This window comes from Pseudophryne corroboree, chromosome 3 (assembly GCF_028390025.1).
Source record: "Pseudophryne corroboree isolate aPseCor3 chromosome 3, aPseCor3.hap2, whole genome shotgun sequence".
Lineage (NCBI taxonomy): Eukaryota > Metazoa > Chordata > Amphibia > Anura > Myobatrachidae > Pseudophryne > Pseudophryne corroboree.
In genome coordinates this window covers 403,266,713-403,282,974 of record NC_086446.1, presented here as the reverse complement: position 1 = coordinate 403,282,974, position 16,262 = coordinate 403,266,713, and the positions used below count along the sequence as shown (strand labels likewise).

The following is a 16,262-nucleotide window of genomic DNA, read 5'->3' as shown; positions in this document are numbered from 1 at the left end:
AATGATGGCATCCTGGTCCGCGGAGCTGCAGCCAAGGAGAGGATGCTGAAGAGCTGGGTTTGTAGGAAGGGTGACGGCCGGTATCTAGGAGGCAATGTCCGGTGCTATGCAGATGCTCTGTTCGGGACTCGTGAGACGGCTCTGCGCGTGACAGCTCGGCCGGACTCTGTCACAGGGAGTGGGTGAAGGCTGAAGACAGAGATTCTGCTGCCCAGGAGGTACGCTAGCTGCTGTTACTGTGAGGCAGTGGGGTCAGGCCGCTCTGATGAGGCTGGCCGCTGTCACTGTATCAGGGCAGACAAGTGGAGCAGATCAGTGAATTCTTATTGGCTGACACGGTGCACACAGGCATCAGCGCATCCTGCAGGACCCGCTCATTTTTAAAAACTGGGTCAATGCGCTATAATGCGTATTTTGTGATCACTGGAGGGTGTTACAGAGAGAGGGGGAGGAGCAAGAGAGAGGGAGGGGAGCAAGTGAGTGTGTCAGAGAGGGAGCGAGAGAGGGGAATAAGAGAGAGAGTGTCAGGGAGAGAGAGAGAGGGGCATTTAAGAGGGTGTCAGGGAGAGGTGCCTGAAAGAATATGTCAGGGAGAGAGATGGAGAGTAGCATGAGAGAGAGTGTCAGGAAGAGGGAGGGAGAGGCACATGAGTGTGTGTCAGGAAGAGAGAGGGAGAGGCACATGAGAGTGTGTCGGAGAGAGGAGCAAGACAGAGTGTCAGGGCAGAGGGAGGGAGAGCTGCATGAGAGAGGGAGAGGACCAAGAGAGAGAGTGTCAGGGAGAGAGGAGCAAGACAGGGTGTCAGGGAGAGGGAGGGAGAGGCGCATGAGAGAGTCGGGGAGAGAGAGAGAGGGAGAGGCACATGAGTGTCAGGGAGAGCAGCAAGACAGTGTCAGGGAGATGGAGGGAGAGCTGCATGAGAGAGAGAGAGAGAGAGAGAGAGAGAGAGAGAGAGAGAGAGAGAGGCACATGAGAGAGTGTCAGGGAGAGAGGCACAAGACAGTGTCAGGGAGAAGGAGGGAGAGGCGCATGAAAGAGTGTCACGGAGAGAGAGAGGGAGAGGCACATGAGTGAGTGTCAGGGAGAGGGAGATGAGTGACAGGGAGGGGAGCAAGACAGAGTGTCAGGGAGAGGCGTATGAGAGAGAGTCAGGGAGAGAGAGAAGGAGATGTACATGAGCAAGAGTGTCAGGGAGAGAGGGAGAGGCACATGAGTGTCAGGGAGTGGGAGAGAGACCTGCATGAGAGAGTGTCAGGGAGAGAGGAGCAAGACAGTGTGTCAGGGAGAGGGAGGGAGAGGCGCATAAGAGAGTCAGGGAGAGAGGGAGAGGCACATGAGAGAGAGAGAGAGAGAGGGAGAGGCACATGAGAGAGAGAGAGAGAGAGAGAGAGAGAGAGAGAGAGAGTGAGAGAGAGAGAGAGTCAGGGAGAGGCACATGAGAGTGTCAGGGAGAGAGGGAGAGGCACATGAGAGAGAGTGTCAGGGGGAGAGGGAGAGGCACATGAGAGAGAGTGTCAGGGAGAGAGAGGAGCAAGACAGTGTCAGGGAGAGAGAGGGAGAGGCACATGAGAGAGTCAGGGGAGAGACACATGAGAGACAGTGTCAGGGAGAGGCGCATGAGAGTGTCAGGGAGAGAGAGGGAGAGGCACATGAGAGAGAGAGAGGAGCAAGACAGTGTGTGTCAGGGAGAGACGCATGAGAGAGAGTGTCAGGGAGAGAGAGGGAGAGGCACATAAGAGATTGTCAGGGAGAGGAACATGACAGTGTCAGGGAGAGAGAGGAGCAAGACAGAGTGTCAGTGAGGGAGAGAGGCATGAGAGGGTTAGATATAGAGGAACAAGACAGTGTGAGTGTGTGTGAGAGAGAGAGGGCAGCATGAGATACACTACCAACTACAGCAGCTCAGGCGGGCAGTTCATTGCATTATGCGGGATGACCTGCATGCACTAGGGGCAGACACGGCAGAGCAGCAGACTGACTGGGCAGGCTTAGTGCTCCCCCCCCTCCATGCTACATCCTCCATGGCTGCCTGCAGCTACCGTGTAGGTTTCCAGTCAGCATAGTACTCAGATCCTCCTTAGCCAGAAGTGAATAGCGCTGTAAAGCTGTATACTCGATAGGGTGGCTGGCCGTAGGGGTGGATCCAGCCATCCAGGAGGCACAAAGCGTCCAATCATGCTGGGGGATGGAGAAGGGGAAAGGTGCATTCCTCCGGCTGGACAGCCTCGCCTCCTCCCTCAGTGATGCGGACACCTGCCAGAGCACTACGAGTCAGGCTGACTCACTGTAATACCTGGCTGTCTTGCATAATGCCGCCGGCACATCATTGCAGCTCGTTCTGCCTCCTCTGTCTCTGCTGCGGGATCAGAGCTGAAACTTCCGATTGCAGCAGGCAGCCAGAGCGGAGTTGGCGTCCGCTACACCACAAATAGCTGCTGTCACTGACTGCTGCAACAGCAAGATGATCCCTGTCAGATGCGCGCAGAGCAGACGGTGAGGGGAGGCGGGAGAACACACTGTGCATGGTCTCCTCCCCTTCCAAGTTCCTCCCTCTGCTGCCGTGGAGACGGAACTGACTGACAGCGCTGCTGGTCAGAGCGCGTCCTGAGGGACCCAGCGGTTTTTTATTTATGAGTCCCCACCTTAAATTCTTGGGTAAAATACGTGCCATAGCGCGTTTTTGCGATCACTGGCATCATATGCAGAGATGAATTATAAATTGCTTCACAGGGCATATTATACTCCCAGACTTCGCTTTTTGACAGGTTCTTCAGAAACCTCCGATTGCTTCAAATGCTCTACACCTGAGGCAGACCTGATACACTACATATGGTCAGGTACCTTAATACAATCCTTAAGGGATGATGTGGGATCCTATACAGGGGCGTCAGAACATTTTTAGGTTGGGGGGGGGGGGGGCAAGATATAAATTCAGTTTGGCGCCCCTAGCTTCCCAGAACACTGCGACAGTGGGTGACATGCTATTCATATGTGTGGGTGCATCACAACTGTATTATTAGGTGACTGGATGACAGGGGTTCAGCAGGTATATGACAGTTTTGGTGGCAAATTTAAAGCTAACCTCCGCTCCAAACGTCAGGCAGAGCGCCACCAGCAGCAGGTTCTTGCCCAGGCTATCTGGACATATAACGTCTGCTGGCATGTCCCTGTCCCCCAGCTTCCCCTGGCGTTATACCGCAGAAAAAGCCTGATCTCAAGCAGCGACACCAGCAGCAGGACCAGGCTCTCACTGAGCTGCTTTCCTGCGGGCAAGAAGGACGCGCACTCCTGGCCCCCCATTGCTGTCCTGGGGTCCATCCCTCTATACAGCCAGTAGCAGGACATGCTTCCCTTGGTCAGCAGTACAGCTCTGCTGCCTCCTTCCTGGTGGAATATCAAATGCATGGTCCGTGTGTCTCAGTCGGCGGGAGAGGGGAGCAGAGCCGGCCCTAACCAGTTTGATGCCCTAGGCAAGATTTTGACAGGTGAGGTGCCCCCTAGCACCGCCTCTAGTTCCGACTCTGACCGTGCACCATCTCTCCTCACCCATAGCAGTTCTCACTTTGGTGTCCTGTGTCAGTAAGAGCATTGGTGCCCCCACCCCATATATTTTAAATAGGAATAGCATGTGCCTTCAGCGCGCACCCTGAAAGAGAGGCATGTACTTGCTGGGAAGTGGCGTGGACACACAACAGTACCCCCAATTCAAATTATGTCACACAGTAGTGCAACCTTATTTACATTATATCACACGTTAGTGTCCCGTAATCAGGTTACGTCACATAGTAGTGACCCTTTACAATATGCACTTTTTTGGGGGGTGTTGGTTTCTTCGTAGAGTGACCGGGGACCCCAATTAGTGCACCGTGTTCCCTCGCATGGCTCGCTTCATTTGCCATGCTTCGGGCAAGGTGCCTGCCTGCGTTTAGCACAGGTTACTATTCTCAATTGTAGTCCATGTGGTTCATAACGTATAAAAAAGTTCAAAAAATTAAACAAATTGTGAAAAACTCATGTCGACCTGTTGTCATGTCTACCTTTTGTCATGTCGACCTAGAAACTAGGTCGACCTAATGCATGTCGACCTAAGTGTGGTCGACCTAGAAACCGGATACAGAGTATGTACTCTGATTAGAAACAATGTATCCAGTGAAGAGACAGTTACATATATTGCGCTTACTGTAACCACTGTAGCACTTTGTAAATAAGTACAGAATCTTAGGCAACACAGTCTTGTAATTAATCTCACATAATTGAAAATAAGCCACATATATGAAGAAAAGTCAGTACATTATTGACACTCACCACTTTTCTAATACCCCTTTCACATCGCAAAAGCAGAATCCCACCCGGTAATTGGAAGCGGGTCCTTACCGGGTGGGACCCAACATTTGACCCTACACACTGCTATCCCGACCAGACATATTGCCGGGTTGGGTTGCTATCTAGGGGCGGGCACTGCAGCGTCATCGGAGGTGGCTCTGGAGATGAGCTCATCTCCGCGCTGCCTCTCCCTATGTCCGGCGACCCGGGAATTCGCCAAGGGCCCTTTTTTCACCGTACAGCGACCCGTGTCAACCCGGCAATATGCCGGGTCGATACCGGGTTATTTGTGCGGTGTGAAAGGGGTATAATGAAACAATCACGATATATGCGCCTACTTGCAGACCAGAATAGCTGGATAGTTTGGAATCTGTCTAAGGTTGTCGGTTGGTGCTGGAGCCAGACACAGGGGGGGACACAGAATGTCATACACACATGGGTAGGGGGGCACAGGGTGACACACAAAGTCAGCGGTCATAGGGGGCCAGACACCAGGGTAAGGGGGTTAGAGGGAGCCACATGCACAAGGTGGAGGGTACAGGGGGCCACACACAGGGAGGTGGGGGCAGTAGGGCACAAGGCGTCTCACACACACACACACACACGTTAGTGTACGCTGAAGGTGTGCACGCTCCAGGAAAAAGTGCGTGGCCTCAAAGGGAATGCCGTATCCAGATGACGGGGAAAGGGTGATACCTTGGAGAGGCAAAGGGAGACAGAAAAGAGAGGGTGAAGGGAGATAGTGACACAGGGGAGAGGCAGAGGGTGAGGCCGTGGCGGACGGGTAGAGATAGTGGGAGACAGAGAGGTAGAGGGTGACAGTAAGAGGCAGTGGGTGACAGGGGGAGGCAGTGGGTGATGCCAGGGAATGGGTGACTGTGGAGGACATGAGTGATGCCTTGGAGAGGCAGAGTGTGACAGGAGAGAAAGAGGGTAAAGGGGAGAAAGTGACGCAGGGGAGAGGCAGTGGGTGACACCAGGGAATGGGTGACAGGGAGAGGAAAGTGGTTGATGCGAGGGGGAGGCAATGGCTGACAGGGAAAGGGGACAGGAGAGGTGATGATGAGAGATAGTGGGAGACAGGCAGTGGGTTACGGGGAAAGGCAGTGACCAGGAAACAGACAATCCAGTTACAGTGACCCAGCAGCAGCAGTGCAGATCTCATGGCAGCTAAACACAAGCCCGGCTGCTCCTCCTCTACTCTGACATTTGGTGCTGGGGAAAGTCACTAGATTGTAATGGCAGCAGTGACGTCCTGGAGTGGTAACTCATGGGGATGTGGCCTATCCAGGATGCATTGGACATGCCCCCACCATAAAATGTGAAAAACTACTTCATGAGGGAGCTTTGCGAGCTGCAAAGGAGAACATTTGACCCCCTCAGCAGTGCTGCACCCCCCTAGTGACGCCACTGCCCAGCCTACAGAATATCCTACCAATAATCTGACTCATAGCGTTTTATACACAACAAAAATTGCCTGCATGAATTATAGACAACCAGAGCACAACATATATAAGGCTTAATCCATATGTCAGGCACAATGCTGATCTCTCCCATTCCGCTCATACTCTGCCAGCTACTCACCAGTTCTGTCACTTCCATCACTATCAGCCTCCCAGCCCTTGTGTCTCAAAGACAGGATGCCGCTCATCATCTCCAGCAGTGCCTCCTGCAGGTCAGCATGAGCATGGGGGTGGGCGTGCTCTGCATGACAAAAGGAGGCAGCAGGCTAGGGCCAGCAGAGCTACCCTGTCGGATTACGCTGGGTGCAGGAGGGTACATGTAGGTTCAAAGGGTACTCGTGGGTGAGGGTTAGCTCTGCAAAGTCAGCCACTTGTTATTGCAGGCGCAGGCACCACTAGCTCCATCGTTGGCGGCAGGTCCTAGTGCCCATGGCCCGTCGGCTCTATTAAACGGAGGCAGCACAGACTGCTGATCTTAAGAGAAAAAAAAAAAAGCCCCCCACCCCCCGGATCGGCCACTGTCGAGGCGGGCACTCCTGGAACTGTGCCCTGTAATGAGATGCAGAGGCTGACCCCTGCTTCACCCCCCGCGTAGCAGCGCTGCTGGAGGAGAGAGGGTGCCGTGGCCGCTTAAGGAGTTGGCCGCTCAGATCTCGGGCACAGGGGAGGGGGATAGATGCAGCGTAGTGTGGCCGAGTGCAGGTGGAGCGGCGGCCCCTTAAGGCAGTCCGGGGCCATGGCAGCCGCATCCCTGCACCGTCACACCACTGGCTGTACCCTCGCCGCCCTGCAATAGCAACCAGCGGAGGCACTATTATACCTCATATCGTGCTCTAAGCTGGCTCTGGGGGTGAGCATCCCGCGTGTGGGGGCCGGAGATGAGGGCAGAAGGAGGGGTGAATGGTGATGTCCTCACATGCGGCAGTGGGTGTCCAGCGCTCCCAGTGATGGTGTGAGGCTGTGTGTGTGTGTGGGGGGGGGGGGGGGGGTGCGACGGCGGCAGGGGCCAGTACGCAGGTTTGCATATTGGTGCCTCTCTTATGTTTGGGGGGAGCGAGCTGCCCCCTTGCCCCCCCCCATTCCGACATCTCTGTTACTATATTAATAACGTATTGCATATTCCTTTTACGATTCATATGGCCTGGGCCCTATGGAACCACTTTTCTTCTTCTACTCCCCTCTCTATCTCTAAAGGTAATCGCCTCCTCTTAGCCAAGGTTGCTGCAGCGTAAATAAAACTTATTCTCTCACTGTGGATTGTGTCTGAACCTGTATCTCTCTCTCGTGACTCCTCGTCTTCTTTACCTGTACCAGGTGGATTGGTCAGACTGTTTTCTGGACATTGAATCTAAAACACATAAATCTTTTGATATATGGTTACCTTACATATGCACCTTACCAGATTCGATTAAAGAGTCGGTACGGAGTGCTGCTAGACTATCCACTTGGTACAATTTAGAACTCCTGGACAAAGGAATGCCCCCCTTTTAATTATACTGGTATTCACCTTCCCTTTTTTTCTACACTGTATATTTTCGACTATGTACTACTCTCAACTACATTTACATTTTGCTAACATTGTGGTTTAGCGATGCCCACCTCCATCTACTGATTATAGTCTTCTTGCTTTGTACCTTGGTACGTCTTTCTTGCTACTAAATGCCATACCATATTTGTACTATTGTCAATGACCGTAATATTGAATGCCTATTTATTTTTCTTGAAGAAACATATTTAAAAAAAAAAAAAAGAGAGAACGTGCATAAAAATTAACAAAAGGCGATGTAGGTGTGAGATGGATGTTACAGTTTAATAACACAGGTAAGGCTAACATACTGTATATATCTACAGCAAGTATACTTTCCTTGCATTATTCTGCTGCCTCTATAGATTTGTCCTAATAGTGTTTGGTCTTCTGGGGAAGGAGGGTACTTACCCCTTTACACTTGCTGCCCAAAATGTAACATATGTACAATCAACAGCACAAATTGTAGCTTACCAGTAAAATGCCACTTTGTCCCCCAGCTTCTTCTCTAGAATATTTCTGTCCAGAACATTGTAGCATATATTGGTGACAGCTCCTTTCATCCACTTAATGAAGATCTTCCCTTTAGTAACATCGAAATTGTATTTCAGAAATGGCTGGGAAGGAGCAACCCTCCAGTAGAAATCATTTGCAATCTCACCCCAGAATTCTGTAATAGAAAGTAATGTTCACATCTTTGCACTTTTTAACACACACACACACACACACACACACACACACACACACACACACACACACACGAAAGTATCAGGTAGATTACCAGAATTTGTTTTATCGTCCACTGTGTACACACTATGGGGGTGATTCCGAGTTGTTCGCTCGCAAGCTGCTTTTAGCATCTTTGCACACGCTAAGCCGCCGCCTACTGGGAGTGAATCTTAGCATAGTAAAATTGCGAACGAAAGATTAGCAGAATTGCGAATAGACACTACTTAGCAGTTTCTGAGTAGCTCCAGACTTACTCGGCAACTGCGATCAGTTCAGTCAGTTTCGTTCCTGGTTTGACGTCACAAACACACCCAGCGTTCGCCCAGACACTCCCCCATTTCTTCAGACACTCCCGCGTTTTTCCCAGAAACGGCAGCGTTTTTTCACACACTCCCATAAAATAGCCAGTTTCCGCCCAGAAACACCCACTTCCTGTCAATCACATTACGATCACCAGAACGAAGAAAAAACCTTGTAATGCCGTGAGTAAAATACCTAACTGCATAGCAAATTTACTTGGCGCAGTCGCACTGCGGACATTGCGCATGCACATTAGCGACTAATCGCTCCGTTGCGAAAAAAAAATAACGAGCGATCAACTCGGAATGACCACCTATATCACTAGTGATGCGTGTTCCATGGGTCGCTAGTGTCGTCCTTTGTCATCTGTACATGCAGCTCAATTTTGACAGTGTTGTTAATGACTAGGACCATATTGTGCAATGTGTATGCTACCAGTGGCAAATGACTGATTTAAATGAGGCTGAAACCCAACAATTTGGTAGTATCAGAGGTTATGTGACCAGTCACTATACAGACGCTGGGATCCCGACCACTTAACAGCCCGCCGGTCGGCATTTCCGACCAGCAGGGACTATTCCCACTCATGGGTTTCCATGACACCCACATTGCGGGAATAGAACCCGTGATGAGCCCTCCTCCCCGCCGTCCACCTAACAACTGGGATCCCGGCATCGGTATGGTGACCATCACATATCAGATGACTCATGCATATCATTTGGCCATTTGTAAAATTGTTCAGTGTGTGCACATAATTGTTTGTCCGGGAGTTCCAGGAAGTTCAAGGGAAATCGTCTACAACATTGTATCGTTTGGATGTCGTCTAATGTGTATCTAGCTTTAGGTCGGGTACACATTAGGCAATATACTGCTCCAACATGAGTCGGAACAATATTTAATCCGGGATCCGGACTCTAGGTCGACAGTAACTAGGTCGACCGCTATTGGTCGACAGTGCCTCTAGGTCGACATGAGTTTTTCACAATTTTTTTCTATTTTTGACCTTTTTCATACTTAAAGATCCACGCGGACTACGATTGGAAATAGTAACCTTTGCCGAGCACAGCGGTAGCGGAGTGAGGCACCTTGTACGCTCTCCATGTGAGGGGACAGGGTGCACTAATTGGGGTTCCCGGTCACTGTACCGAGAAAACGACACCAAAACCCCCCATATAAAACTCATGTCGACCTTTTGTCCTGTCGACCTACACCATGTCGACCTAGAGACCCTGTCGACCAATAGTGGTCGACCTAGTATACCACATCCATATTGCACAGTGTGTACACTCAATCGTGCGCGCAGGTGCACAGTCAGTGGGGACGCCACATCTAATGTGATGCACGTCAGATAGGACATGCCAGTTGATGACCGCATGCAGCTGAAAACGGGTCATACACTGGATCTGCAGTGTGTACAGTCGCACAATATATCAGTACATCATCAGTGCAGTCTGTTAAAAAACACATTGTGCCTATGTGTACCCCACCTGAGTCTCTCCATAAAACATGGTGACAAGACGGCCATTGTGAATGTCCATGAGGACTTCCCACTTTCTGTAAAGAAGTTCGCCATAGAGATCCCTCGCTGGAACACATTTTAAACCTTCATTGCAAAAAATAGTGAACTGATAGATGGTTGTCTCAAGAAATCCAAATGACCTAATGGGATTGGACAACAACCACGTCTACTCAACAAGGCCAAGCTCACCTTCTTCCTATGTCACAAAATAAACTGCAACAAATCAGAAGCATCTACTGTATCTACTCTGCAGACGCTACAAATGGCATCTTGCTAATATAAAATATTTCAGCCTCTTGGCCACCCACAAACTGTCTTAACTCTTCTCTCTGAACCTTGAAGCTATGCTAAAATACAAAAGGATCTTACCTATTCACATCAACCTCAGTTCACTTGGTAATGGAGGATATAGATTTGGAAAATGAATACATTTCCACATTTTATGTAAACTTTGATATTTATTTTTGCCAACTCAGACCTTTGTTCAATAAAACTGTGTATATCAGAAAATAAGAATTTACTCACCGGTAATTCTATTTCTCGTAGTCCGTAGTGGATGCTGGGAACTCCGAAAGGACCATGGGGAATAGCGGGCTCCGAAGGAGGCTGGGCACTCTAGAAAGATTTAGGACTACCTGGTGTGCACTGGCTCCTCCCACTATGACCCTCCTCCAAGCCTCAGTTAGGACACTGTGCCCGGACGAGCGTACACAATAAGGAAGGATTTTGAATCCCGGGTAAGACTCATACCAGCCACACCGTACAACTCGTGATATGAATCCCAGTTAACAGTATGAAACAACTGAGCCTCTCAACAGATGGCTCAACAATAACCCGATTTAGTTAACAATAACTATGTACAAGTATTGCAGATAAACCGCACTTGGGATGGGCGCCCAGCATCCACTACGGACTACGAGAAATAGAATTACCGGTGAGTAAATTCTTATTTTCTCTAACGTCCTAGTGGATGCTGGGAACTCCGAAAGGACCATGGGGATTATACCAAAGCTCCCAAACGGGCGGGAGAGTGCGGATGACTCTGCATCACCGAATGAGAGAACTCCAGGTCCTCCTCAGCCAGGGTATCAAATTTGTAGAATTTTGCAAACGTGTTTGCCCCTGACCAAGTAGCTGCTCGGCAAAGTTGTAAAGCCGAGACCCCTCGGGCAGCCGCCCAAGATGAGCCCACCTTCCTAGTGGAATGGGCATTTACAGATTTTGGCTGTGGCAGGCCTGCCAGAGAATGAGCAAGCTGAATTGTACTACAAATCCAGCGAGCAATAGTCTGCTTAGAAGCAGGAGCACCCAGCTTGTTGGGTGCATACAGGATAAACAGCGAGTCAGATTTTCTGACTCCAGCCGTCCTGGAAACATATATTTTCAGGGCCCTGACAACGTCTAGCAACTTGGAGTCCTCCAAGTCCCTAGTAGCCGCAGGCACCACAATAGGCTGGTTCAGGTGAAACGCTGACACCACCTTTGGGAGAAATTGGGGACGAGTCCTCAATTCTGCCCTATCCATATGGAAAATCAGATAAGGGCTTTTACATGATAAAGCCGCCAATTCTGACACACGCCTGGCTGAAGCCAAAGCCAATAACATGACCACTTTCCACGTGAGATATTTCAGATCCACGGTTTTTAGTGGCTCAAACCAATGTGATTTTAAGAAACTCAACATCACGTTGAGATCCCAAGGTGCCACAGGAGGCACAAATGGGGGCTGAATATGCAGCACTCCTTTCACAAATGTCTGAACTTCAGGTACTGAAGCTAGTTCTTTTTGAAAGAAAATCGACAGAGCCGAGATCTGTACTTTAATGGAGCCTAGTTTTAGGCCCATATTAACTCCTGCTTGCAGGAAATGCAGAAAACGACCTAGTTGAAATTCCTCTGTTGGGGCCTTTTCGGCCTCACACCATGCAACATACTTCCGCCATATGCGGTGATAATGATTTGCTGTAACCTCTTTCCTAGCTTTAATAAGCTTTAATAAGCGTAGGAATGACTTCCTCCGGAATGCCCTTTTCCTTCAGGATCCGGCGTTCAACCGCCATGCCGTCAAACGCAGCCGCGGTAAGTCTTGGAACAGACAGGACTCCTGCTGTAGCAGGTCTTGTCTGAGCGGCAGAGACCACGGGTCCTCTGAGATCATCTCTTGAAGTTCCGGGTACCACGCTCTTCTTGGCCAATCCGGAACCACGAGAATTGTGTTTACACCTCGCTTTCTTATTATTCTCAATACCTTTGGTATGAGAGGTAGAGGAGGGAACACATAAACTGACTGGTACACCCACGGTGTCACTAGAGCGTCCACAGCTATCGCCTGAGGGTCTCTTGACCTGGCGCAATACCTCTCTAGTTTTTTGTTTAGGCGGGACGCCATCATGTCCACCTGTGGACGACCCCACTGATTTACAATCATTTGGAAGACTTCTGGATGAAGTCCCCACTCTCCCGGGTGGAGGTCGTGCCTGCTGAGAAAGTCTGCTTCCCAGTTGTCCACTCCCGGGATGAACACTGCTGACAGTGCTAGTTCATGATTTTCCGCCCATCGGAGAATCCTTGTGGCTTCTGCCATTGCCATCCTGCTTCTTGTGCCGCCCTGTCGATTCACATGGGCGACTGCCGTGATGTTGTCTGACTGGATCAGCACCGGCTGGTGTAGGAGCAGGGATTTTGCTTGACTTAGGGCATTGTAAATGGCCCTTAGTTCCAGAATATTTATGTGTAGGGAAGTCTCCTGACTTGACCATAGTCCTTGGAAGTTTCTTCCCTTTGTGACTGCCCCCCAGCCTCGTAGGCTGGCATCCGTGGTCACCAGGACCCAGTCCTGTATGCCGAATCTGCGGCCCTCCAAAAGATGAGCACTCTGCAGCCACCACAGAAGAGACACCCTGGTTCTTGGGGACAGGGTTATCAAGCGATGCATCTGAAGATGCGATCCGGACCACTTGTCCAACAGGTCCCACTGAAAAATCCTGGCATGGAATCTGCCGAATGGAATTGCTTCGTAAGAAGCTACCATCTTTCCCAGGACCCGCGTGCAGTGATGCACCGATACCTGTTTTGGTTTTAGGAGGCCTCTGACTAGAGAAGACAACTCCCTGGCTTTCTCCTCCGGGAGAAACACTTTTTTCTGGACTGTGTCCAGAATCATTCCCAGGAACATTAGACGTGTCGTCGGGACCAGCTGTGACTTTGGGATATTCAGAATCCAGCCGTGCTGGCGCAGCACTTCCTGAGATAGTGCCACTCCCACTAACAACTGTTCCTTGGATCGTGCCTTTATTAGGAGATCGTCCAAGTTTGGGATAATTAAAACTCCCTTTTTTCGAAGGAGTATCATCATTTCCGCCATTACCTTGGTAAATACCCTCTGTGCCGTGGAGAGTCCAAACGGCAGCGTCTGGAATTGGTAATGGCAATCCTGTACCACAAATCTGAGGTACTCCTGGTGAGGATGATAAATGGGGACATGCAGGTAAGCATCCTTGATGTCCAGGGATACCATGTAATCCCCCTCCTCCAGGCTTGCAATAACCGCCCTGAGCGATTCCATCTTGAACTTGAATTTTTTTATGTATGTGTTCAAGGATTTCAAATTTAAAATGGGTCTCACCGAACCGTCCGGTTTCGGCACCACAAATAGTGTGGAATAGTAACCCCGGCCTTGTTGAAGTAGGGGTACCTTGATTATCACCTGCTGGGAATACAGCTTGTGAATCGCAGCTAGCACCGCCTCCCTGCCTGAGGGAGCAATCGGCAAGGCAGATTTTAGGAACCGGTGGGGTGGAGCCACCTCGAATTCCAGCTTGTACCCCTGAGATACTATTTGAAGGATCCAGGGATCCACCTGTGAGCGAGCCCACTGATCGCTGAAATTCATGAGGCGGGCCCCCACCGTACCAGGCTCCGCCTGTGGAGCCCCACCGTCATGCGGCGGACTTTGCCTTTTGGAATCTGCATCTCCAGTCCACTGGCGAGTCCATAAGCATCTCCTAGCAGAGATGGACAATGCACTTATTTTAGATGCCAGCCGGCAGACTTCCCTCTGTGCATCTCTCATATATAAGACTGAGTCTTTGATATGGTCAATTGTTAGCAGAATCGTGTCTCTGTCTAGTGTGTCAATATTTTCTGACAGTTTATCCGACCACGCAGCGGCAGCACTGCACATCCATGCTGACGCAATAGCTGGTCTAAGTATAATGCCTGAGTGTGTATATACAGACTTCAGGATCGCCTCCTGCTTTCTATCAGCAGGTTCCTTAAGGGCGGCCGTATCCTGAGACGGTAGTGCCACCTTTTTAGACAAACGTGTGAGCGCTTTATCCACCCTAGGAGGTGTTTCCCAACGTAACCTATCCTCTGGCGGGAAAGGGAACGCCATTAGTACCTTCTTAGGAATTACCAATTTCTTATCAGGGGAAGCCCACGCTTCTTCACACACTTCATTTAATTCATCTGACGGGGGAAAAACTACAGGTAGTTTTTTCTCCCCAAACATAATACCCTTTTTTGTGGTACCTGGATGTAAATCAGAGATATTTAACACCTCTTTCATTGCCTCAATCATGCAGTGAATGGCCTTAATGGGCATTACATTTGACTCATCGTCGTCGACACTGGTGTCAGTATCCGTGTCGACATCTACTTGTGCCATCTGAGATAGCGGGCGTTTCAGAGGCCCTGATGACTTTTGAGACACCTGGATAGGCACGAGCTGAGAACTCGGCTGTCCCGCAGTCGGCATGTCATCAAATTTCTTATGTAATGAGTCTATACGTGCACTCATTTCTTTCCATACGCACATCCACTCAGGTGTCTGCCCCCCGGGGGGTGACATCCCTTCTAAAGGCATCTGCTCCGCCTCCACCTCATTATCCTCATCAAACATGTCGACACAGCCGTACCGACACACTCCACACACACAGGGAATGCTCTATATAGAGGACAGGACCCACAAAAGCCCTTTGGGGGGACAGAGTGAGAGTATGCCAACACACACCAGAGCGCTATATAAGGCAGGGACTAACTGAGTTATGTCCCTTATAGCTGCTTTTTAATATAACTATATACTGCGCCAAATTAAATGCCCCCCCCTCTCTCTTTTTTACCCTTTTCTGTAGAGTAGTCTGCAGGGGAGAGCCAGGGAGCTTCCTTCCAGCGGAACTGTGAGGGAAAATGGCGCCCAGTGTGCTGAGGGAGATAGCTCCGCCCCTTTTCCGCGGCCTATTCTCCCGCTTTTTTATGGAATCTGGCAGGGGTATTTACCTCATATATAGCCCCTGGGGCTATATATTGAGGTATTTTTGCCAGCCAAGGTGTTTTTATTGCTGCCTCAGGGCGCCCCCCCCCAGCGCCCTGCACCCTCAGTGACCGGAGTGTGAAGTGTGAGAGGAGCAATGGCGCACAGCTGCAGTGCTGTGCGCTACCTTGGTGAAGACTGATGCCTTCATGCCGCCGATTTTCCGGACCATCTTCTTGCTTCTGGCTCTGTAAGGGGGACGGCGGCGCGGCTCCAAGACCGAACATCAAGGCTGGGCCTGCGGTCGATCCCTCTGGAGCTAATGGTGTCCAGTAGCCTAAGAAGCCCAATCCGGCTGCAAGCAGGCGAGTTCGCTTCTTCTCCCCTTAGTCCCTCGCTGCAGTGAGCCTGTTGCCAGCAGGTCTCACTGAAAATAATAAACCTAAGACTATCTTTCTTCTAAGAGCTCAGGAGAGCCCCTAGTGTGCATCCAACCTCGGCCGGGCACAAAATCTAACTGAGGCTTGGAGGAGGGTCATAGTGGGAGGAGCCAGTGCACACCAGGTAGTCCTAAATCTTTCTAGAGTGCCCAGCCTCCTTCGGAGCCCGCTATTCCCCATGGTCCTTTCGGAGTTCCCAGCATCCACTAGGACGTTAGAGAAACACAGTTATTGTTAAGTCTGTTATAAAAGATTCTTGTCTGACATCTGCATTAATCTTTGATGGACTGGATGACTCTGGGAGAGAGTTAGTTTTAGGTCCCATTACTAATTAACCATGGGTTTACACTATTAACTGACTTAAAGTTGCCAATACTCACTCAATTCTGGGAGCTATGGGGGTAATTCCAAGTTGATCGCAGCAGGAATTTTGTTAGCAGTTGGCCAAAACCATGTGCACTGCAGGGGAGGCAGATATAACATGTGCAGAGAGAGTTCGATTTGGGTGGGTTATTTTGTTTCTGTGCAGGGTAAATACTGGCTGCTTTATTTTTACACTGCAATTTAGATTGCAGATTGAACACACCACACCCAAATCTAACTCTCTCTGCACATGTTATATCTGTCCCCCCTGCAGTGCACATGGTTTTACCCAACTGCTAACAAAATTCCTGCTGCGATCAACTTGGAATTACCCCCTATGCACAG

The 16,262-nt window shown here is 50.1% G+C and overlaps 1 protein-coding gene across 2 annotated transcripts in view; it reads right to left on the bottom strand.

Annotated features, from left to right (window-relative positions):
- ACSS2 (acyl-CoA synthetase short chain family member 2) overlaps positions 1-16,262 on the bottom strand; it is a 114,125-nt gene that overhangs the window by 90,221 nt on the left and 7,642 nt on the right. For both annotated transcript variants that reach the window (XM_063960138.1, XM_063960137.1), the window contains exon 2: positions 7,787-7,982. In XM_063960138.1, coding sequence (XP_063816208.1) covers positions 7,787-7,982 — 196 coding nt within the window. The remainder of the gene's footprint in view (positions 1-7,786; positions 7,983-16,262) is intronic.